This window comes from Colletes latitarsis, chromosome 4 (genome assembly GCF_051014445.1).
Source record: "Colletes latitarsis isolate SP2378_abdomen chromosome 4, iyColLati1, whole genome shotgun sequence".
In the NCBI taxonomy this organism is placed as follows: domain Eukaryota; kingdom Metazoa; phylum Arthropoda; class Insecta; order Hymenoptera; family Colletidae; genus Colletes; species Colletes latitarsis.
The window spans coordinates 41536712-41561525 of record NC_135137.1 but is presented as its reverse complement, the minus strand read 5'-3'; the positions used below and the strand labels follow the sequence as shown (position 1 = coordinate 41561525).

The 24814-nt window shown below is 45.4% G+C and overlaps 1 protein-coding gene and 1 long non-coding RNA gene across 4 annotated transcripts; one reads left to right on the top strand and one right to left on the bottom strand.

Annotated features, from left to right (window-relative positions):
• Nucleotides 1-23: 23 nt before the first annotated feature.
• Nucleotides 24-24557, top strand: LOC143341332 (phospholipid-transporting ATPase VD). Of its 3 annotated transcripts, none has more exons than XM_076764207.1 (18): nucleotides 24-893; nucleotides 6233-6808; nucleotides 7404-7583; nucleotides 7679-7939; nucleotides 18820-19095; nucleotides 19317-19485; nucleotides 19669-20022; nucleotides 20094-20635; nucleotides 20698-20995; nucleotides 21174-21606; nucleotides 22007-22398; nucleotides 22482-22769; nucleotides 22960-23211; nucleotides 23289-23393; nucleotides 23474-23661; nucleotides 23740-23904; nucleotides 23992-24069; nucleotides 24112-24557. In XM_076764207.1, exons 2-17 carry the CDS (start codon nucleotides 6243-6245, stop codon nucleotides 24032-24034), a joined length of 4512 nt encoding a protein of 1503 aa, XP_076620322.1. In that variant the 5' UTR covers nucleotides 24-893; nucleotides 6233-6242; the 3' UTR covers nucleotides 24035-24069; nucleotides 24112-24557. The 3 variants fall into 3 exon arrangements, with proteins under 3 accessions (XP_076620322.1, XP_076620323.1, XP_076620321.1); XM_076764208.1 differs by having other exon boundaries at nucleotides 20094-20392; nucleotides 20465-20635; nucleotides 23992-24556; XM_076764206.1 differs by having other exon boundaries at nucleotides 23992-24556.
• LOC143340936 (uncharacterized) lies at nucleotides 12861-13884 on the bottom strand. The gene is made up of 3 exons (XR_013079527.1): nucleotides 13719-13884; nucleotides 13537-13658; nucleotides 12861-13473 (listed from the first exon to the last, which is right to left on the bottom strand). It is a non-coding gene; the product is annotated as an uncharacterized LOC143340936 (long non-coding RNA).
• Nucleotides 24558-24814: the final 257 nt, after the last annotated feature.

Sequence of the window (24814 nt, the reverse complement as noted above, 5' to 3'; positions counted from 1 at the left end):
GATTCCCCATATCATTACTCGTACTAAAATTGTTTGCAATATTAATAACACGATAGGTTTCATTGTTGGATTTTTTACAGACGTTCCACGATTCTAAAACATCCATCGATCTATTCATTCCCAAACCTCACCAAACTTTAATTTGTTAAAAACAATCATTTATTTTGAAGCGTAGATCCGTCTCTTCTAGGAATGCTAATTACGAGACCGTTAATCGAACACATAATTGAAGAGTGACTTTCGAAAATTACGAAAATTCAGTGCTAGGGAGTTTACGTTCGTCGCGTTGGCCAGGGAATCGTTAATGAGGAACGACGACGGTAGATGGCGGTAGATGTGGAACTCGCCGCGACGATCGCGCTTGGTGGGTCGGCTGATACGAATGGTCAGTACGTGTACGACGATAAGGTCATTCGGTTTGTTGCCGCGGCTCGTAGAAGCGGTCAGAATTAAAGAGCATGCACAGGAGCTCGCGCGCGCTTCTCGAAGAGATTACAGGAAAGGATAGTGTTTTAATCGAAACGATCGAGTGATTCGTTTGCGCGGAAATATCGTAACGTGTTCAAATAATGTGCGGTGATAAAGTTAGTTTCTCAAGAGAGATGCGTTGAGAGGAATTCGAGCGGCTTGTACGGTACATTCCGTTATTTTCCCTGTCAAAGAAAGGCACGCGAAAAATACTGGTTGTTTTTCCTCGCTCGTCGGTCGGCTGTGCGCTCGACTGCTCTCGATTTTCCGCTCCGAGTGACTTGGCGCAGAATAACCGAGGAAGACAAGCCATGTGATACGTTCTTCAGAGTTCGAAGACACCGTGGGGGATAGCTCTGTCACCCCTAGTGTTTTCTCGACCATTAACCAAGGCCACGTGGACCACGTTGGGAGCTTGGAAAAATGTGAGTGCAAACACGATTCTCTGCACGACGTCTTGGAATCCGTTTCAAAATTGAAACTAATCACGTTCGCGCGCAATCGATACTGTTGCCGAAAAACAGTACGCATTTTATTGCGGCTCGAATAAGAACGCAACGGGCAAGTTTCGAATTTCGGAGTAACGAGATCGGCGAGAACAAAAAAAATATTCACGCAGTCTCACCTAACGACGAAATGTACAAATAAAAATTATAATTTTGGGGGAGTTTCGACTTTCTTTTATTTTTAGTCTAGAATTCACACTTGCGGCTACTGCGAGTAAATTTTAAAGTCCGCGAATGCAAACGATCAACGCACGTATCGTTTTCATAATCGCCGGCATGTATTTCAATTATTATTGTTATCCAACTTTGCATCGTCGTCTGTAAACTTGAGGATGCTAACGGTAATTATGCGTCGCTAAATTCAGAGCAACCTTCCATCGAATTGTGTATGTTGTTAAATCAGTGTCCCTAAGGATAATAAGTAATTGAAAGCACTTTAATTGTATCCTTGGAACAACGTTGAAATTATCGGTGCCCGACTCTGCTCCTATTTCCATTTTTCAAAGTCTTCGAGACCGCCGCGTCGGTGTTTAGAACGTTTACTTAATTATTACGAGAAAGTCTCGTCTAAATGCGGAAGCCTGGAATCGTTGTAGCGAAACGGTAACGAGAGAGTCTGGAAAAGAAAAACGTTCAACGCGTTCGTGCTGGAAGATTATTCCAACTAATGGAAAACGAAGACATAGAAGTTGTTTATCTACAGGTGGGCAATCTTTCAGCGAAAAGATCCAACGAAACCAATTACGTAATTATATTTCGTGTATCTCTTTTTTATCAGAGAAGTCGGAGAAGTTTGTTTTACCTTCGTCGCGTAAAATTTACGTCTCTTCGAGTTTTACTTGCGGTAAAAGATATTTTTAATTTTAACTTTATTTCGAGCTTGCGAGAGGCTGAGGAAAATTGCTGTAACGGGCCTCTGTTGATCTCGCGAGCGAAACTAATGATTCTGGTAGATCGTTAGCAACGATTTTGGCCACGTGCACTAATACTAAATTGCAGTTGACGTTTTGATCGAACGATAGAATGGAGATATTGTTACGATGGACATTAACACAAACGTGTGCGTCGCGATACTTTTCAACGCGTGAAAAAGATCGATCACTTATAGTTAAACGTCCTGTACGTATCACTGATTAAGAGATATTGGTTATTAGCGAAAAATGTAGGAAAAAAGAGCGGAAATGATTGCCGGTTAATCGAGTAGAAAGTAAGAAGCGATACGGTCGTCGTCTCCGGTTTACTCTTTCGATCGTCTCGTCGAGTTTGACGGCCGCGACGAGCGATGGGTTCAATCGAATCCAGAACATTCCTACGTATTGTCAAACGGGTCGTAGGTTAACGGTTGAGAATCATTCGCGGTTCTTTTCCTTTTCTTTAGAGCGACCGGTGGTCTCGGTCTCCGGCCACGAAACCGGTTACGACGGTTACGCGCTCCAAGTCTCGTAGACTCGCCTAGAAACGTGGAGAAAAAAAAAACTCTGGCAGAGCGAGGTTGTCCCTGTTCGTTGTCTGGAAGGCCATTCGAGAGGTTCTGCTCTTTAAATTGCACGAATTTGCGCATAGCGCATCTCAGCTACGCCCTTTGTTCGAACAAAACGATTTCCAGCAGCCCGTACGCGCGGAGGATTATCGGAAACAGGGTTTCAAGGCTCGAATAACGGTTGTATACATCGAAGTTCTGGTCGAAATTTGTAGAGGAACGAAGAGAGGAATGCCTGTTTTTAGGGTTCTGGAGCAGAAGAGCCTCTTAAGGGGTTACTGCTACCTCAACGGTTAAACCAGTGGCTCTCAACTTTTTAAAGCTCGCTGCGCACGGTTAAAAATAAGATTCCTAGTGTCATGGGGCGCACGGTGAAATTTAAAGAGAAAAAAACAGTTTTCAATTCTGAATATTTATAGTAAATACTGTTAATCTTACGTAGAAGTTGACTAATGATTTATGTCGTCTTCGACCCTTCGTTTATGGTCATTTTTGAATCGAATAAATCAAAAAACGAGTCGAAATATAAATTAAAGATGAACATCGGTCGTAAAGTAAAAAGAAATTAGTGCCACGTGAGAGTAGGCCATGTTAAGAGTAATTTATATGTTTCGTTGTGACCCATATGCTGCGTCATTGGGTAAACGAGTGAGATATTGCGTGACGCATAAGCTGTTAAGACAGATATCAAGATGAATATAGAGCGTTGCTCTGATTAGCAATTATAATGAAATTAAAGTTTTGTTAATAAATCAAGAACGACCCGGTTCAAAGGAAGCCTTCGGATCGCCAAATCGTAGAATTAAAAATTGAGCTGTAACTTTCGAGGCCACGGGTACAGTTATGTTTTGCCACGACACAATCGAGACCCGCGATTAATGTAAATAAATGGTGATTCGGTATGCGTACTTGGGAACAATTGTGCCAAGAGAAATCGATACGTTTCTTTGGGCCCAGTGACCAGCGTTTAGTAATCGTTTTCCTTACAGTGTCTTTTCTTATTGTATTTTTTCCCTTTTCAGTCCTGTAATCGCACGATCGTACGAACGTCACGAATGAATTGTTGCGCGTCGATTCTATCTCTCATCTATTATTCGTTTAATTTCGCCAGGCGGTGAAAATCATAAAATATTGCCCACCTGTGGTTAATCAGCCTGTACATCGGATACACACGGGTACGCGTGTAAACTCCGATCATTCGTGTTACATGTGGGATGACCTCGATAGAATCAAGAAGACCGTCGGTTGACTCTTACGATTGAGCTCCCAATAGATTCGTCCTCTTGAATTTTTTAAGAGCACATAGTTCGACGCGGTATCGACTGGGAACGTGTTTCCGAGCGAACTGTCGGAGCGATTCCCAAGCATCGAGCCCGTGTGCAATAATTACCAGCGATAATGGGCTTGTTACTCGCGGGCCACCCTCCCGATTAAGGATCCATCGATATTCGCGTGACCCAATTCCATCTTTCAGCTTCTCTCTACCCTTGATATTGTCCATTTACATTAGAACTCGGGATTTACGTCGACCCGATGGCTGGTATCGATCACGAGCGGAGTCCTCCGTCGTGCACGTGAGCACGCTCGCTTTCCGCGACCCTCGATTATCCGATGGACGTTCGATTCGTCGCTTTTCGACCGATTTAATCCCCCCGGTGGCGTCGATTTCCAAGTCCCCGCGTCGAACGATTCGCTGATATTTTGCCAGGACGTCCACCGAATTCCCGTCGTTGCCTGAACGTCCATCGAAAACGAAGCCAACCTCCCCCCGTACACATCGTAAATACGATTACAGTAATCTTGCCCGTTGTCGTTCCGATATTTGTTCAACAGATATTTTTCCCACCCACTTTGGCTTGGACGTCGCGAATTCGCTGACGACTGTTTGCTCGACGCTTTTCACCTCGTTTTCCCCGTAATTGACGCGCCTGTGGGAGTATGTGGCTTGGGAAGGCGTGTTTCATCGGCGACGACGAATTGAATCGTTTAATACAGTTTGCGCCAATTAGTCACGTTGTCAGAGGACAATCGTGCTTGTACAAAAACGCGCGTTGATCGACTGGCTCCGTCCTTTCTACGATAGTATAATTCCTCCTTGGACGGTGCTTGTTGGGCAAATTTTCTATAAAAAAAACTAGAATTAACGAGTAACTGTGACGGTGATTAGGAAAATAATATGAAGAAATAGCTGTCGATAGGTTCGAACGCAATTTGTTTTTGATTTTAGCTTTTCGGAATGTTGTCCATTCGCGGTTAAACATTCTGTACGTTGGAGCAGTATAGGTGCTCGATTTGACGTGCATTGAATTCCGCGACAACGGCGAAACGCGAGCCGGGGGCTTTATCGTTTCGCAAGCTGACGCGTACGCAACGAACGACCGATAAGGGTATTTGGAGTTCCCGCTCGGTGTATCTGATCGCACGCTCGTTTCAGTCGTAGAAATTGTGCGGGTGTTGCGTACGGAAAAAGAAACGCGTGCCCAACGGTCCTTTCTGTAAAATTTATTAGCGAAAGATCGATCGAGGAGAGGCTAAGCGTCGACTTGGTCGTGTTACTCCAGTTTGCCACCCCCAACGCACAAATTTCAACCATTCCACCCTCGCTCTAGCCAAATAACGGTACAAATACAGGACGTTTTTCTTACTATGCACACCCCAATTCGTTATTTTTGCTGACACGAGAAAATGTGCCTAGTCCAAAGGTAAGGATCGAGATCGTCTTAAAGGGATGAACGTTTTCAAGGTTTAAAGTACTAAATCGACTAGCGTAGAATAAAACCGAAGGCTGGTCGCGCAAGGTTTAGTGACCAAAACACGGTAAGGTTGATCTCATCAACGACACTATTGGATTATTCGTCGTAAGATGATTAGCGTTTCGCATTATTTTGTAAAATTTCTCGAAGCACTGTCACCGAGACTAATCCATTCGTTTCTGCGGCATCTGTCGGCACGAAAAAAACCTCGCTCTCTCGCTCTGCAATCTTATTAATAGCGTATCTGTGTCGGGCAAGTGCAAGTGCACCCACAATCGCGAGAGAACTCGCACGAAAATTGCATTACGATCGCTTCCTGTGTGTCGTTCGACGCGGGGGTAGTTTTCTCAGGCCAAACGACACCCCGACAACCGATATTTTTTCACGATTCCTTCGCTTGCACTATTTCTCTTTTTCGACGACGAGACGAAATTTGAGTTCTTCGAACGTCGAATATCGAATAACAGCTGAGAAAGCGAAAGGAATCTCGTCGATCAGATTCGCGCGTCGTTTTTTAAATCTCGTTTCCAGATCGTAACGCGCGTAATTTAGATTGTTCGATTAAAACAACGCGGGAGGCTACGGTTGTTCTAAATCACGGAACCGCGAACAGTTTATATCGTTCTTCTTCTCTCGGTTTGTTTGCACTTGGTCGCCGGCCGTGCTTAAAATCACGTTCGGATACATATATTTTTCTTTTTATTGTTTCAAGCGAGAATCGAGGCCGCAACGGAAGGCGGAGTTTATGAGAAGCGTTACCGGGTTGACGCGTTAACTGCTAGTTTAACGAAACGATTGACTGCATTCGGTCAGACCCGTGTGTACTCGATGCCTGGCAATCTATTCTTAATCTCTTCTAATGTAAGCCACGTAGTCGGTGTCTCACGCCTGAAAGCGTTCGCTGTAAAAATGTAACACTCGACCGTCGGTTGTTCGTTCTTTTACGAAATGACGAAGGCTGCGCGATGTCCGAGGGGTTAAAGAGATGTCTCTCGGCTGATCGAGAGGTCTCTGTTTGTTTTCAGATGTGCCAGCATGTCCGAAGCGGGCACGCAGGAAGCAGCGAGCGAGGAGATCGACAGGCAGGCGTCGGTTTACGTGTTCCCGGGATCTGTTGGTCGTCAGCATCATCCGGCATCGTCGACGACGCCTTTGCCGTCAATTACCGCCTCCGTTCCCGAGGGTTCGACGGCCGTCGCGAGCACCGTGTCCGTGTCCGCGAAAGGCGAGAACGACGAGGACGATGGGGCGTCGCGAAGCAGGAGGAGGCCTTGTCCGCGAACCCACGCCAGGTCGGCCAGCCATGGCGGAGTGCTGGCCGTGTCCCTGACGACCACAGGGTTGCAGCCGAACGCTGGATCCTATCTTGGACCTCTGTCCGCGATCGGGTCCGTGAGACCATCCGCCCTCAAGAAGCCTGGACACCAAAGAGCCTTCAGTCAAGGTCAGGTGGTGGACGTACAAGGACACTCCGTGACGGGCCACAGCCGCGTCGGCTCCAGAACGGATTTCATCCTCCCACCAGGCCACAGAGAGGAGGCCAGGCCACCCACTGCTGGGAAACCACCCTCCCATCGAGGTCACTCGCGACAAGCCTCCAGGTAAATACGTTCTCGAGGTCTCTTCGTACCTGAGACCAATCGAGAGACAGGTAGGTGAAGTTTGGAGAGGCTTTCCATTTCGTTATTAGCACTGTGCACTCGGCTGTGCATAGTAACATTATAAATGCAGAGTTCTTACATGTCAGGTACAATTAAAGGTACAGACTATGCTTTTTAAGTAACGATGTAATATGTGGCTTAGCCAAGAAGACATTAATGGTACGAGGAGGGAAAAGTCTATTTGGAAAATGGTTTCGAATCGTTGGTCAGTTAAAGTATCGACGATTTTAGGAATCAGAGTACATCGAAACCTACAGTAACTTCGCACGATTCGGTTCGAGCACTGTTGCGTCACCAAGTATCGAGGAATCGATCGCGTACGCGTCCGGTTATCGGATCTGAATCTATGAAAAAGGGTGTGTTCTCTGCTCGACCAGCCGTCTGGTTTTTTTCGTGTTTTGAATAATGTATTCGCCTTGAGACTAGAAAAAGAATTCCAGATCGGCAGGCGCGAACGATAAAGCCGAGACTCGCAAACAGAAACGAGAAGCAGGGGAAGACGCGAATTCAGAAGCAGGGTTTGACCTTTTCGCAGATCGGAGTCGATATACACGATAAGACGTAGCGCAGAGCCGCCTTGGTGGAGAAGACTTTGGGCCAGATGCTTCGGCCCGTTGCCGGAGGAACCTCGTTTGAGGACAATAGTACCAAATCACTTAGTGCCGCCGAAAACGCCGCAGAGTCAGCATCCCAATGGAAAGAGAGTAAACAATAGGTAATCGCGTCCAACGAAATATATTTAATTTAACAAACGTTTCAACATCCAAAGAGGGCTTGCTTCTGAAATTCGGATGACCCGTGTGCTTTCAGAGTACGCACAACCAAGTACACGGTGCTGAGCTTCCTACCTCGCAACCTCCTCGAGCAATTTCGCCGGGTGGCCAATCTATATTTTATATTTATCGTTCTGCTTAATTGGGTGCCAGCCATAAATGCCTTCGGCAAAGAAGTCGCCATGCTGCCCGTCATCTTCGTGCTGGGCGTCACGGCGCTGAAAGATTACTTCGAGGACCGTCGGAGACTCGGCAGCGATCGCCGCGTCAATAATTCCACCTGTCGCGTCTACGTCGGGTAAGTTAGCATAACAGGCGTTTAGGTGTCGGTGTTTCGAGGGAGTTGAAACCACCACCGTCGCTGATATCGCGCGAACTTGCTCTTCCGGCACGCTATTCGATAACTCTGGGTCTACAAACTCGCCTAAAATTAGACTCGAGATAGGGCGAAAATCGAGAATGATAAATTTTCCATCCGGAGGCTTTGTTTTCGAGAATGCATTTACAGCGTTCGATCAGTATCTCTTGTACATCGTTCGTTGTACAACAATTTTGGAGCATCTGCTTTGCCAAATTGCTGCAAATTTTATAGTTTGTGTATGGATCGCGGATAGGCCGCAGATAACCCCGAATAATCAAGCGATGTCGCAATGTTGTTCTGCTCCAAAATTAATGTATAAAAAAACGAAAAGTTGCGCCGCGAGATAACGATAAAAATTTGATCAACCAATCTGTATCGTGTCACGTTAAAAAACAAAAAGACTAGGACACGCGTAGCAAAGCATTGGCTATTTTAGAGCACGTACACTCCGAAGTTATGGTTTCCGAAACATCGAGAAAATAAATATTTTACCGAGGAGGAGAAAGGAAACGTTCATTCGGCATGCATTCTTTTTTGTAACGAAATGTTTTAACACAGTAAGGACCTAATTAATGCAATTAAACGGTGGTTTAGCGCGCGTTCTTCAAAGTAATTAATGGGTGCATCTTATATGGTGTAAAAATATCTTTCTTCTACTAATTGCGAGTGTTCCTTACAATCCGTCGAAAGCGAAGTTCAATTTTTTGCCTCCATATACGATGTACAATTATTCTGAACAGCTCGCGATGAATCACCATTTATTTACATTAATTATAAACCTTAATTATGTTGGGAGAAAACCTCGAAAACGTTTATTCAAACAAATATTCCAAGCTCGGAGATTTTTTTAAGTCTCTGGACTGAGTTGTTATTTAATGGGTTAATACAGTCTATCGTTGATCGTGTATGACGAACGTTATGGTGCTCGATGACTCGTTCGCGATGAAAAAGACAATTTATCATCCGGACGGTGGATGATAGGACAATCTAGACAATCCAGGGCGCGGAAAAAGAGATCAACGACGATGTGTATCGAGGTGAACGGTGGAAATGGCGGTTCCGATCGAAGGTCTCGATTAGCTGTTCGCGCAACAAAAGCGCGTTAATAAATCAGCATCGATTCGTTCCGCGAACTTGTTACTGCTCTCGCCGAAGCATAGTCATACCTTTCGTCGGACAAATTGAAAGGAGCATGGCGTCACGGCGAAGGGCAAGGTCGGGACGAGTATTATCTTTCAAATGGCTTTTCTGCGTGCACGAATAGTTGCGCATCGATCGCTTCTGGCCCCGTGGAATCGACTTGCATTATAAATGACGATACAATCCAATTCTTGCTAACTGATGCAATGGTTTTTTTCTCCTCCCTGTTCATCTTCCACCGGCTCGTCAAAATTCTTGTAAACTCGGTGCACTCCTTTTTGCTCGAAACCAATTGAACGGTGCAGATACAATTATCGAATCTTTTTTTACGGTTGATACGATGATCGAGGTGTGTAAACATTAAAACAATTTATCGAGAGTAATCGAGTGCATTTTTAGGGTCACAGTGATTACGGGTGACCAACAGATAAACGGTTCGAGAAGAATATAGTCTTCTTTAATCGTATTACTTAACATTTTATCGTTACATGCTTGCAGTAATGAAGCTTGTGTGGCGAACATACCAAAATCGGATTAACTGTGCAATTAAATTAAAAAATTTCAATTTACTTGTGCCTATTTTTCACGAAATCGGATTCTCGTCGCTCCGAAACGAGATAATCTCTGGCAGCCGTGTTTAGAGTCGCGATGAGTACCTTGAAGCGGTTTTTTTTTCGTACGAGGCTGAAAACCGTCGAGCGAACAAGGCTCCCCGTAACGAGAAAATTACATTTACGCGAGGTTGAAGCAACGATGACCAAAGGAGGAAAGGTTGGAGAGATTGCGTCGGTGACCCCGTGCAAACAGCGCGTTCTCGGCCTCTGTCGACCGAAATTCAGGGGACCTGGGGACATTGTCACTGGAAACGGCGTTAAAAACCGTCGAACGAACAGCGAAATTAAAGTTCCTCGCATGAACAACATCGCGATAGTTCGCTTCCGCGAAAGGATAAAGAGAGAACACTTTCTTTTCTACGTTCGATCGGGAGCGCGCGCGACTCGTTCTCGACCTACATGACTGCAATCGGAGATCGAAGACCGATCCGTCGAATTCCACCGATCGAATGAGCGGCAAAGGAATTCTCAAAACGCCACGGGGCAAAAATAGGACCGCGACAAACGCGTGTCTCGTTGTCTTTGATCGTTCGATTCGAAAACAGCGTGCGTTGCATCGCGTCGTTGAAACTACGGTCAGATTCGCTAGGAAATCTGGAAAGGTTCCAGAATAAAACTTTCGAAACCAAGATGTTAACCAGAATTTATTAAATTTTACGATAGAAGTGCATTTGGCATTGTTTTAATGCATCAAGAGTTTACTAAATTATTTTAGCGAGTACTATTACGCGTTACGATGTTTGTAAACACGAGTCTACGTCTAGTATCAGTGTGAGATTAAAGTTTCCGTTGATAACTCTGTGCATCAGGATGGTCATTCACGAGTAGTTCATTTCGACTGTGGTGCAAAATTGTACAAAGAAACGTGTCCCTGTTGGAAACAACCATTGTCTTCGTACCTGTACAAACTGTATTTCGTTTAAGAAAGTCTAATATTTATACTGCAATGGAGGATCGTTTGAACGTCTGTCGTAGCATGAGTATCCATCTGTCAAGTACTTTATAGTTTAGTAAATTTTAAAGTACACCTCTTGAACTACCGAGTTCAGGGCAAAGTGCCTCGATCCTCTTCCGTAAAGGGCGTAGTTGTGTTTTTTTAGATGCATAGGAATGAATAAAATTACTTTGTACCGTTCCAGAGCAATTTCTCGCAGTTACATGGAATTCTATGTAGTTTTCCACGGTCAGAGATTAAGTTTAAAGCGCTAATACAGAGAAATCACGAGAATCGTGTAACCTGAACGAATAAAGTAGGTCCGTCCCATGAATTCTTGGAAACGTTTGATCGCGTTTAGCACGATAGAGTTTGTTCGCCACCCTCGGTTACGCGGTCGCGCATTGCAGATAGGGCTCTCGATGGAAAAAGAAATTTTTGTTCACGGTTGTTCGTCGCGTGTTGGCAGATCGCGACGCGATTCGCGAGATACGCTCGACTCGCCGTTGTTTTGCGCGAATTCATCGATTCGCTGGTCGGTGCCAGCTGGAAGAGGACCGAGGATCGGAAAAAGGGTCGAAGAACGTCCAAGTATTAATCCCGTTCCGATGGAGAGAGGATTCGCTGACGCTGAAAGGAAGATAACGGGGCCGATTGTGGAGCGTTCCCGTGGAGGGCAGAGGAAAGGAGGTCGAGGGAAAATCGCGCGTAGGTCGCGTGTTTACTTCCCCGATGACGACTGAAATATCTTACCTAGCATAAGAGTATCGAACACCGAACGAAACATTCTACAACGGAGGAATAAAAGTTTATCGACTCGAGTCTGCGAACGTTTGAACCCTTCGCGGTCCTCCACATAGGATATTCCGACTCCTATTAGATTATCTTACAATTAGCTCCGTCTCTAGATATAATTACTTAACATTCGCGAGAAGAACGAGCGCACGTGTTACAGAGACATCTCGATTCTCGCCTTTGACCTTTTTTCTATTAGAGTACACCAGATATAGCTCTTTCACTCCGTCGTAGTATGTATAATTTGCCATTCAACCTTTCTTCTTTATCGGAAGTTGAGGGACTACCACGCGATGTCATACATCCATCGCGGAAATTACCCAATAATTGATCGATCAATTATCGTACAAATTTGATGGATCTCAGCTTCATCTCTAGTCTATTTTTTATATAAACAGCGTGGAGTTTCGATGATACTGGAAGCGCCACGTCGAAAACTGTTAGTCATCAAAATAATCAACCTTTTAACAATAGGAATTGACTATCTAAGTGGAAAGAACCGATTCGCAATAATTATATTGATTAAAACTGTTTTGTAACGTTTTTTCTGTACAAGGAAATGCCAATTATATATGACTCAACTCGATAATCTAGAAACAGATAAGAATTTTCTTTTTTCACTACGATCCAAGTTATGTAAAATTTAAATAAACTAAAAGTTGTTGCTGTTATTTTCTTAGAGTTTTCTAAGGAAGAATTCAAAAGAGAAATTGAAAGATAAAAATATTTCTTCCCCGTGAGTTTTCTAAGGAGTCTAGATAAAAATTTGCTTGTTTTTCTTCTTCTGCTTTCCACCTAGGAAGAAACAGGAACGAAGATCTGCTATTTGGATCGCGGTACACGCGTCGAAGGAATATACGATTAACGAGCGTCGAGAACTCGAATTAACGTAGAGTTACAGACGAGCCGGAGATATGCATCGCGTCATTGTGATCATAACCTGCTCGCGAATGTTCGACGGTTTGCACTCCCGCTTCGACTGGAGAATCTCGTTCCATAGTTGACAGAATTATCATCAATCCTTTTGCTTCCACTGTGGGCCAGTAAATCGTTTTCTCGTTCAAGACTCTCCGGAAAGAAATTGATCTATATTTACCTAAATACTTCTGTAAAATTTTGGCAACATTGACTGTACAGGAATTCTGCGGTCTTAGGAGAGATCCGCGAAGAGATATGCGACCTTCCACTGCCAAAAATTCCCCTCCACTCCTGCTCCACGTCACAGTATACTAAAAGTCATGTTTACCAAAGGTGTACTCGCGGTATCCATTAGCTCAGCATTTCTCAAACTGGAGATTCCTCGTATCTCAGAAGACGAGCATACCATATGATTATTGGATATTTTTATTCGATCCAAACTGTATCATACAATTTTAAATGATCCCTACGAAGACCCAGCTATTTACTTTTGCGAGTTATTTTAGTAAACTATAAAATATTTAAGTTTAGACACACAGAATTATTACCGAATCGAAATGGTTTGAATTTGAATACACGCTTTATGAACTTAATTCGTGAGAAATGTGTCCAACCGTTGATAAAAGTTTCTCTATTGTGAGACTCCGTGCGTGGGTGAAGTTTGAGAATCACTGTGTCAGCAACTGTACTATCGTCGAAACATTCTTCAGCGGGTTTGGCATGAAAGTATTTTCACTGTCTGTCATCGTTTTATCTGGCGGTCTCTTTGAAGACTGTTTCGACGGACGATAGTTTGACGGACAGTGCGAATTTGTTTTATCTCGAAAACCCTGTCTGTCCTCGGTCGTGTCAGTCGTCGCAATCGTAAATTACTCACGATTGTAGCACGTTTCGCATTCACCATCCGGCTAGCGATCCTCTTTCTATTGTAACAAGAATCGCAGACGAGGAAATCGTTCAATAGCGACTGGGCTCGTAATATATTTATCTATTCATTTATGCAAAATAGTCCCATTAGTGTTACGCAACGTGCATTAAGAGCAAAATAAGTACGTGTTTATGAATACGACCTGGAAAGAGATTAAAGCAGCTTTGATGATCTTCTAAACAATGATAATAACTTCATCATCTACCTGCGTAACCTTTCAGTTATTATAAGATGAAGGTTCAGACCCTTTTCTTTTTTTATTGATACACTCTTTTATGTGTGCCAACACATTTTTTTTTCTTTTAGAAAATGAGAAATCGTGCAATCCTGCAGGACAAGAACTTTTTTCTCAAAAGTGCGTAGGATTTCGGGGGTATGTGTACTCACCAAAAATTATTGTAATTGACCCCTGCAACTGAAAATAATTTTTACTCCCTGTCGATTTGTGCAATTCGACGTGTTTCGGAGGAGCTGATAAATTTCCGTCTGGATCGAATCGATGAACGATATTCCAGCGACCGTTAATCGAACCACTTTAACGTCAGCGGAGGCGTGTTTTGCGTGGGTCACTCGTCGTGCGAGCGTTTTCCGCGAGCGTGAACGGCAAGAGAGGTTCCACGTGCGTTTATTGCGACCTTTACCTACTTAATTCGCAGTTGCACGCATCCACGCGTTGACCTTCTTCGGCCCACCGTTTTAATTTCGTTCGACGACGAGAACTACGGTCGCGTTGGTCCATGCTACCAACTATCGACAGCTCGACGCAATGTCAAGATCGAGCAGATACTCTCCACGCGTTTCGATTCTCGATTAATGTTGCTTGGACTGTCTCGAGAGGCTAAGTCGGTCGAGAGCTCGGTGCATTCCCTCACGAGATATCGCGTCGCAATTCCTCGGTGACGTGCCGTTAACGCTTTGTGCTATTTTTGGTAGCGAGCCACTTGTCACAGGTAGCCACCATACTCTGACCATTTTATCCGATTATAGATTTCCGACGATTTTGTAACATAGAGCTCCTACGTTCGAGAAATTGTGCGTTCAGAGGAAGCAAAAAAAACTTTATTATTAGTAACTCTGTTATTTCGAGTGTAAATCGAATGTAAAGACGTTCGACCCAACATCTATTTTAGCGCGAAAGCACGGAAATGTTTAACATATCTCGCACTTCAACGATTGTTTTTCAGGGAAGCTGAACGATATTAATTTTACGACGGAGTAATTTGCAGTGTCACTCGTAATATCGATACACCCTGATTAAAGCGTAAAATTCAAGAGAAACCGACGAGATTCGCGCGTGTGTTTGCGCAAGAATATTAGCGCAGAATTAGTCGTACGCGTCGTAAACGTTGTTAATCGTTTTATAGGCACGTTTCGCGAATAATTGTTTACAGCAGGCTCGAGCCATAATCCCCGTATACACGACTCGCGGCGCGCATTCCCAGGCGCTTAGGAAACGGTAGTCTTTTTAAGATGCCAAACGGGTTTCTCAAAAACGATGGGAAAGATTATCACGAAAGTTTGTCAAAGCGCTTATGGTCGGCAATCTTGCGTAGTTAGCCGGTAATCCGGGGTCCGGTGATAGATAGTTTCATATAGAAAAACGCCTAACGGTACGAGGGTTCAAGACCTTCGAAGTATCGAGGAAATCTCCTCCCACGCATCGACAATTCGTCGAAACAATATCGTGCGCTCGTTTGATAATGGCGTAGACTGTTTTTTGAATTGACAGTTTTTAAAAATAGCCCTCCCGTTGTACCCGAAACACAAAGACGGTAGACGAGAGGATATTGTACGGCCTGTGCTTGTCAGTCGAAGCGCTGGGAAGTGGAATAAAGTCGGCATAGGAAGGCACAGCAATAAAACCGGTTGCCGTGTCCCTCGAGCCGTTTTCCTCGTTTCTTTCCTGGATACGACGAACGAGAGATCCGGCTCTCCGCGACAATGAAACCCGTGTCGACATTCTTCATTTCTATGCCCAAAGACTCTCTACTGGATGGCTGTCCCACGGAAGTTGACCCTCCGCCATCCAAAATTTGGCTTAAAAATAACAATTGGCCGACAGACCCGTCGATAAACGCCAGAGACTTTACCGAGGGTTTCGATACAAACTGTTTTTCAACGCGAACCTCTCAAACTCTATAAATATTAGCCCTGCACAGTTTCGCCATTACGTAAACGTGCCAGCGTCGGTTTTGTTGAATCATATGGGTCGTCGATACCGTCGTAAATATCAAAGTATCGTACATTTTTTCGTTGCAAACTGTTTCTAATTTACCCAACGGGAAATTGAAAAGATCTCGAGCAATAATCGCTAGACGCGAGGCTTTCGCTCGAGTTTCAAGGAGGGGAACAGTTGCGAAAAGACGCGAGCGGATGTTGCGAGTGAAATTAGAGGGAACAGAGTTTTTTTCCACGGTGGCGATGCTTTCGTGCCCGTTAAATAGCCTGTGACGTAATCGATTACATCATTTAAAGCGTGGAATCGGTATCGTGACACACTTGTGTGCCCGCATATCGCACCCACGCTTCCGCGGCTCGAATATACTAACCAATCGAACGGACCACATCGAGGGGAATTCGACCATCTTGAATACCTTGTTTTCTCCGTGGGAATCTTCTATTTTAGGACGCTGAAAGCGGCCGTCCCTTTGCGAATTTTCCTTTCAAACTGTCGCTCCGTTTTACTGTTTTAAATTAGGAAATTCCCTCGACTTATTCTCGGAGGAAGAATCGTATCTCGCGTGTTTGCGCGGGTAACTCCGCCACACCCTGTATATCCAACGACAATATCGCGACGAGAACGACACAGAGTACACGCAGCCGAGCATCCAATCGATAACGAGCGATTTAATCGCGCGGATCTTCTGAAAAAGATATTTCCAACGTGCTACGGCTTCGATCCAGCCTGAGGGAATCGTTAGCCTCGGTTCTTACCTGTCCCGACCAACTATAATCGAGCAACGTTTCATCGCGGTGTGCAACTATTCGCACGGTATTGGTCGCTGGTTCTCCCGTCCAGTTTAGCGGAGAACACCAATTAACAGCCCAATTATCAGTCAATTCAGGACACGAGAACTTTAGACGAATCAAGGCTGACGCCAGACCTCGCATTCTCGTATAAAACACTCGACGGACTAATTGATCGACCTTCGTTCCTCGCGAAGATCAATCTGAGCGTTCCATTTAAAAAGCTTAGATTTTCCAACGTCTAAATCTGGATTCAGCTGGAATCGATTGTCCAGGGATTTCTTAGCAAAGTTCGAAGGGAAGAGGATAACAGAATTAGACGGGAATGAACGTGTTACTTTTCGTAACAGCGCTGCCATATACTCTGCACTCACGCAGAAATAAAAGTCCCGTGGAAAATTGAGAAATGACCGTGGCAAACGTTTACATCGAAACGCGCGACGTAAATAAGTAAATAAATTACTTAAGTGCCTCCTGTTTCCACGCGCGAGTCTTGTTCGAGTGAAATTCTATTAGATAACGCGATCGAACCCGAGGTACGGAATACTTTGAAATATTTCCATCGAAAGTTTCAGACGTCCGAGCACTCGCGTTGCGATCGAACTTCCGTCGAACAATCGTATTCAGGATAAACGTGTCCTCCGGGATGTTTTCGAAGCAAGGATCAGCCAATAACGAAACGTACGCGTCTCGGAATTATGGAAACGAAACGGCAAAAATGCCGATAGATTATCTAACCGCGCGTTATCTATAATGAAGGCGTGTTGCATAAAAGAATTTCTAAGGCTACACAACCGCTGTCGTCACCGAGGCCGATTTATCAGCGATTCGTTATCGTGGAAATTTAAAACGGGTCACAGGCGAAAAAAATGCGTTCCTAGGAAGAATTCGACCGCAAATATTCGCGTCGAATTCGTTCCGCGGAACGACAATTAACGGTCACGTTGCACAACGACGAACATAGAGGAATCCTGGTTTAAATAAAACAACCAGCGTCGCCGTGGAGACTCCTTTACGAACCGTTAACTCCATTCATCCTTGAACGTGCGACAATAACGATGGTTGTTCGTTCGTGGACAACAGGCGTAGTCACACGGCCTCGGGAATAAGGAAAATGCAAATTCGGACGGCGTTACGTGTACCGATCGTCGTCCACGACACGCCGGTTTACGGTTAAAGACGTTGCCAAAGCAGATTTTGGCTCGACAAAAAACTGAGGGAACGAAATTTTCATTTATGCTCGATTATATCGAACCAGCGTGTAATGTTCGCGAACTGTGAAATTTCGCTTGAAACGGTCGTCGAGGATATTTCAAGTATCGATAAAGACCGTAAAGCAAACAAAATAGCCTGTAGACTTCGCGTGCCTAATGGATGATACAACTCGAACATGCTTCGCAGTAGTATGTCCCTGCCGCGTAATGGTCAGACATGAAATCGTAAATGGAGATCTCGATGGGACTGAAAATAAGGCAAGCCTTGATCGAAAAATGCAGAACGGAGTCGCTCGAGATACCGTCTGGCAATTTCTTCGATTGTCAATAAGTTGACGAAACGTTCGGTGGTTCTTTTGTCGAGTTTCCAGGGGTAGCAAAACCGAGGCCGAGACCTATCGAGCAATCTCTTCGGGTCTTGATAATGTAGCCGTTGGGAGAGTGAAAAACGTGGACGGACGATATCCGACACAATGCGCCTTGTTCGACATCGTGACACGTCGGTTAACCGATTCGAAAAGCAATATTGGCGAGTCCGCGATACACCGAAAAAGAATAAAAAGAGGACCGCGAAAATCGATCGACCGATATAAACGACGAAGGCTCGACCTGAACAAAGGAAAATTATAAATGGAAATGTTTCGAAATTTAGCAGATATCGATCTTGGAAAATAGGCTTTTAAGGTTTTTCGCAAATGTTCCTCGTTTCTGATTCTGTAAAACTTTTCGCGCAATGGTACGCGTCGATGAACGTCTCTGCCAAGTTACAAAATTTTTTTGTTCGCTTTTTCTATCTGGACTTGATCCAAGGATTCACTGGACTTGGCTGGACCACCGAGGATTTATCTCTTGCGACCTCTCTTCCGATAGTTTGTAATTCGAATATTTCTACCGGTTTCCGTTCACCGGTGAATGGGCTCCGGGTCTTTTTGAAGTTGTCTCTTCGTTTCGATCGTTTTTGTCTACCAATGAGCGCCTTGTGGCTCGAAGCATTGAACCATGACGACAGTTAGTTAACTATAATCGACGTCTGACCGTCGTGACGTGCTGGATGATAGTCTCGATCGAAGGTCGCCGTTTCGCTGATCATCTTCGACTCGACTCTCAATGGTATTACGTAATTGTTTTGGCCCGTGAATACCTGTGAATCTTAATACGGATAACGTTAAATAAAATAAATTAGAGTTTTCGATAAACGTTTACGCACCTTGACATACAGAATTCCTAAAAATTAAAAGTTTCCTATCCGATGTTGCCTGGCTAACGAAACGCGGTCTTATCGATAACACGATGTTGCTCGATTGCAGAGAAGACGACAGGTATGCAAAGGTGGCGTGGAAAGACTTGAAGGTCGGTGACCTGGTTCACCTCTCGAACAACGAGCGAGTACCAGCCGACGTGCTGCTCTTGCGGAGCAGCGATCCACGCGGTTTGGCTTACATCGACACGTGTAACCTAGACGGCGAGACTAATTTGAAGCAACGACAGGTCGCCAGGGGCTTCGTGGATCTCCAGGACAGCTTTCAGCCTGCCAAATTCCGATCCGTGATCGAGGTCGATCAACCGAGCACGAGGATATACAGGTAAAATTGGAATTCCACGAACGATGACGATAACTGACCAAAGATCGGCCAACGAAAGTTGAAAAATAACGTATTTCACGGTAGACTATCCGTTTAATTCACAAATTAGAGACCCGAACGTACGACGAAAGCGCGGAAAGGTGCAAATGCTGCTCTCAGCGATTACCGATTCGGTACAAACGTCGAAAAACCGTGCGAACGTTGACGATGAACGTTTCCAGGTTTCACGGAGCCGTGGTTCATCCAAACGGCGGAAGAGTACCCGTTTCCACGGAGAACCTATTACTCAGGGAATGTTTGTTGAAAAATACCGACTTCGTGGAGGGCATAGTGATATACGCCGGTCACGAGACGAAGGCGATGCTAAATAACGGCGGACCCAGGTACAAGGTAAAGATCCATCCATTCGAAAGAAGCTTCCCTGCGTCGACCAGGATCACGATTTTTTTATCGTGAGCCTTCTAACACGCGTCGACTCGTCTGCGATTTGACCCCGGTACCGTTCAACGTCAGCTAGTCCGGATCGTGAGCGACTTCCCTCGTCGGATCGTTGAAAGGGTGATTGTTTTCCAGCGTTCTCGTCTCGAGAAACAGATGAACAGGGACGTGATATGGTGCGTGGTGATCTTGGCGGTGTTGTGCGTAATCGGCGCGACCGGATGTCGCCTCTGGCTGTCCGAGTACTCCGATCTGACGTTCGTCCCGTTCATCCCGGTCCTCCAGGATCCTAGTTACGAGAGCATGCTGACGTTCTGGACGTTCGTGATCATTCTCCAAGTGATGATACCTCTCAGTCTGTACGTCACCATAGAGATGGCCAAAGTGGGACAGGTTTATCACATCGGTCACGATATCGGTCTGTACGACGCGGACGCGGGGCGACCGGCCGAATGTCGCGCGCTCAATATCACCGAGGAATTGGGTCAGGTAAGGTGGATTGATTAAGGCACGACGCGTGGGATCTCGATTGAGAAGCGCGCGTTCCTTTGTTCCGATAGGTGCAGTACATATTCTCCGATAAAACGGGCACTCTCACCGAAAACAAAATGCTGTTCAGACGGTGCGCCGTGGGCGGGCAAGATTACTCGCACACCGGCGTCGACGACGAACATCTGATGCCTTCCTCGCGTCTGAAGGAAGACCTCCTCATAGGTACATTTAGGCAACATCTGCAAGAATTCCTAGTCGTATTAGCGATATGTAACACCGTTGTCGTAAATTCTCAACCCCATTACGACAACATGAACTCCAGCGGGGTGATCGAGGAGCCGCAGAAAAATGGCGATGAAACCGGAAAGTTCGTACACGAATCTCGCTACCAGCAATCAAGTCGCATAAAATGTCGTTTACAGTTTGAACCGTCTTCCAGGTATACGAGGATGATAGAGAGCAGGAGTCTGACTCCATCGCCGGTCATTCCTTTATCTACTCTTTCGCATCCGACGAACAGTCTCGACGAGAACGTGTCTTCGATATCTTCGATGGTGGAAATGGAGTCTGTGCTGAACAACACCACGAAACTGTCCAACAAATTGTCCAGGTTATTATTTGTTTCTCGTTGTCTTTGCACCGATGCAAGTTCGAGGTTTGTTTGATCCGCAGGCCGAAATTCCTGAACGTGACATCGATACCGAGCTTAGGAATGGGACTGCTGGGAAGGAAATGGTCCCCGAACGGGGCGCAGAGAAGACGCAGTCCGCTGAGTCCCGTTATCGATGCCAGCGGGAAGAACGGAGACGAATTGTTGCCCACGCCGGCGATCTACGAAGCGGAAAGTCCCGACGAGCTCGCTTTGGTGAACGCGGCTCGCCTATACGATGTGAAACTTCTTAAACGAACGGCCCGTAGCGCGATCGTGTGTCTGCCGGATAAATCTATCCTTACTTTCGAAATTCTCCATGTAAGCACGTTACGGATAATCGCGCGTAGATGCTTCTCGCTTTTCCGAGTCGTATTGCTTTCTCCGTAAGAAAGCCAACCCGAAGAACTTTGAAACCTAAAACCTTGGGAATTCTTCGAGCGCTAGATACTCGATATTACGCTTCACCAAATCATAGCAGACGTGTTTGGAATTCCAGGTGTTGCCGTTCGACTCGAACAGAAAGTGTATGTCCATCGTGGTGCGGCATCCCCTGACGAACCAAGTAGTGTTGTACAGCAAAGGGGCAGACAGCACCATACTGTCCTCCCTGACTCCCCAGGAAGAGAGTTCCACGACGACCATGAAGGTTCGACAGCATTTACAATCGTACGCGCGTCAAGGTCTTCGAACCCTCTTGATGGCCAAGAAGTCTCTGACCGCGCAAGAATACGAAACATGGCGACAAACGCATAGCGAGGCGGAGCTCGCGATGGAGAACCGCGAACGCCGAATTAAAGAGTCGTACGCGATCCTCGAGTCCCATTTGACGCTTCTGGGAGCAACCGGGATCGAGGATAAGCTCCAGGCAGGTGTACCGGAAACCATGGCCACCCTGATGGCGGCGGGGATCGTTATTTGGGTTCTCACAGGTACTCGCTTCGCGAAACGTGCTTTAAAGGGTCGCGCCACCTTGGAGGCACTTCCGCGAATTTTTCTTGGACAACGTTACAACCCCCGATTGAAATAAATTTCATTTGTACGGACGTTTGTTGTACTCGCGTTTGACCAGTGACTTTCTTGTCAACTATATCTGGTACAAATTCACTCTGGGATGCACGATCAAAGTGCAAAGTCTAAGATACTATCGCTAATAATCAAAAGAATCATAATCTTGCGCAGTTAGCGTGCGTTCGCGTGGACCAAGTGGCTCGGAAGCTTTCAAACTATCATTGTACGAGAAAGAAACGATGTCTCTCGGCCGCGAGGGTAGCGTGACCCCCTAATTATACACTTTGAAGCACGTGGCTAACAGATGCTTTGAATTGGAAGGGGACAAACCAGAAACCGCAGTGAACATTGCATACTCAGCGCGTCTTTTTTCGCCCGCGATGCAGTTACTGTGGCTGCAAGCAAGGTCCAAGACCGTCGCCGAGGCGTTGATCCACGGGTACCTTGAATCCGCGAGGAGAGAGAGCATGATTCACGGTAACGAACGGAGGGGAATCGATAGTATCAGGGACTTTGCAATGTTTAATCGCGACACGGCGGAGAACGACGCGCACAGAATAGACAGTCCATGGCCGAAGCAAAGGGCTCTCGTCGTGGATGGGAAAACTTTGACCGTGATCCTTGATCCACGCTCAGGACTGACACGACCGTTTCTGGAGCTGACGAAGACGTGCTCCAGCGTGCTGGCCTGTCGGGCTACGCCTCTCCAGAAGGTGCGACGAGAATTTAATTTCCTTGCTTTTTGTCTTCCATGCTTATTCCACTTGTAAAATGCAAATCTCTGTGTATATTTTAGGCATACATCGTACGAATAGTGAAGGAACAGCTGGGAATGAGAACCCTGGCGATCGGTGATGGCGCGAACGACGTTAGCATGATTCAGACAGCGGACGTAGGTGTCGGGATCTCAGGAAACGAAGGCACACAAGCCGTTATGGCCGCAGACTTTGCCATCACGCGATTCTCGATGCTCAGCAGGCTTTTGCTGCTGCACGGCCATTGGTGTTACGACCGTTTGTCTAGAATGATCTTGTACTTCTTTTACAAGAACGCCACCTTCGTCTTCCTTGTGTTTTGGTTCCAGGTACCAATATAAATTTAATGCATGCTAAAACAACCGGGTTCGGAACTTCCGGGACAGATCTTAATCGATAAATAGCGACTTGGTTGCACCGTTTGGCGAGTACTATCTGTCCTGCAAGTCCTGAAACATATTTTTTATCCTGTACAACAGCAACGTTCGCGTCATCGACGATTTATTTACTTTGCTGCAGCTGTACTGCGGTTTTACCGGAACAGTCATGGTGGATCAGATTTACTTAATGTTGTACAATCTCATGTTCACGTCTATGCCGCCGCTGGCCTTGGGCATATACGATCGAATAGCTTCGCCCGGTGTTTTGTTATCTGTGCCACAGTTGTACAAAAGAGGGCGACTTGGACTTATCTATCAACCTCATTCGTTCTGGCTGACGATCATCGATGCGTTGTACCAGAGCATCGTTATATTTTTCGTGAACGAGAATGTTAGTACAGTTTCGAAGCAACGCAAAATGTCGTAGGTTGATACACCGTCGAGTAAACTGTTGGTTCGTTTGTTTAGGTATTCTACGACACGACCGTCGACATATGGGAGTTCGGGACCACCGTAATGACGTGTTGCATCGTTGTTATGCTAACCCACGTGGCCATAGAAATTCGATCTTGGGTAAGATGCATTTTCAAGAACGGTATCTCGGAAACTGTATTGTCGAGTAACGCACGCTACAGAATATTACTGCGTTTCAGACCATAATCCACCTTTTTGCCATAATGGGATCGTTATCCGTATTTTTTGGATTCTGTTTGATTTACAATGTGGTGTGCGTTAATTGTATGGGTCTTTTATGCTCGTACTGGGTAATGGAAACGGCTGTTGTGAGGCACACATACTGGCTTACGGTAATACTTACTTGTGTTCTGGCGCTGCTGCCTAGGTACGAATTTAAAACGTAAACAAATCTAAAAATTAGAGTCCACTGTCCTAAATGCTGCTATTATTACTTTATCTCCAGGTTACTGCATAAAACTATAAAGTCCACGCTATATCCAGATCTCACGCAAAGTGCCACGTTCAAGGTACCACTGAAAAGCGGAAGCCATCGACAACGAATCGCTGAAAGAAGCGAGAATAATTTTATCGCTGGTTGGTCGCGTTCAACGCAGCATGCTACCATAAGGTAGCTACAATTATTTTTGTTTTACTACAGAATAGAAATCATCACCCGATCTTTACAGCAGTTTTTGTCGCATTCTATACGTTTTAGAACCGGAAGTAAGAACGACACGTTGACAACGATCGTTGCATGACATATCCTGAAGCGTCGAACAAGACTGTTGGCATTGTTAAAGCTGCCGAAAAAAGGAGCAACGTCCCTCGTCGCATTTCAACCTTTACTGTTCCTAAGGATCGAAGTATTAGGGAGCTTACGTTAACTCGATGAATGCTTTACTTTATCGATACCGCGTTGTTTGTTGTGATCGTCATCTATTCGTATCGATTAGTGTTTTTTAGTTGAATCGAGTGGCCTTACATTTCAGACTACTGTTCGTTGCATTTGATGGCTGTGACATTTAGGGACCAAGACTGTTAGTCCGATAGTAACGTCGGTGTCCATCGACGGGTCGAGCAAACGGTCCGGACTCATTTGGAACACGAGTTGCATACCGGATCAATTAGAGAATAATTCGGGTCGCAATTGCCCTCCTAGAAGTAAGCGTATTGTAAAAAGATACATGAAATGTATATTGCCTTGTACGAAGTTCACGTTGTATAAATGATATATTTACGTTACTATAACGCAAACGGGTGTTGTATACTTCTTACGTTCGTGTTCGTATATTATTATTATAATTACTAAAGCGTAAGTATATACAAATACCCGATTGGTTGCCTGGCATTGTCGACGTCGCGCTCTGCCAATCGGAAACCAACCATGTCGGTCCACCAATGAGACGGTTTCGCGCCTCGTGACTATCTTTTTGCTCCACGGTGTACGTACGAATTCGTGTACATTGAACGTTGTCAACGTTATCAACGTTGCACGTGTCGATATAGTAGTTTGATAAACGATTGATAACAGATGCGTG

Coding starts and splice junctions, on each gene's coding strand:
- LOC143341332 (XM_076764207.1), top strand. CDS start 6,243: ATGTCCGAAGCGGGCACGCAGGAAGCAGCGAGCGAGGAGATCGACAGG. Junction 20,996..21,173: donor TTACTTTCGAAATTCTCCAT/GTAAGCACGTTA, acceptor TTGGAATTCCAG/GTGTTGCCGTTCGACTCGAA. Junction 21,607..22,006: donor CGTTATTTGGGTTCTCACAG/GTACTCGCTTCG, acceptor TTGAATTGGAAG/GGGACAAACCAGAAACCGCA.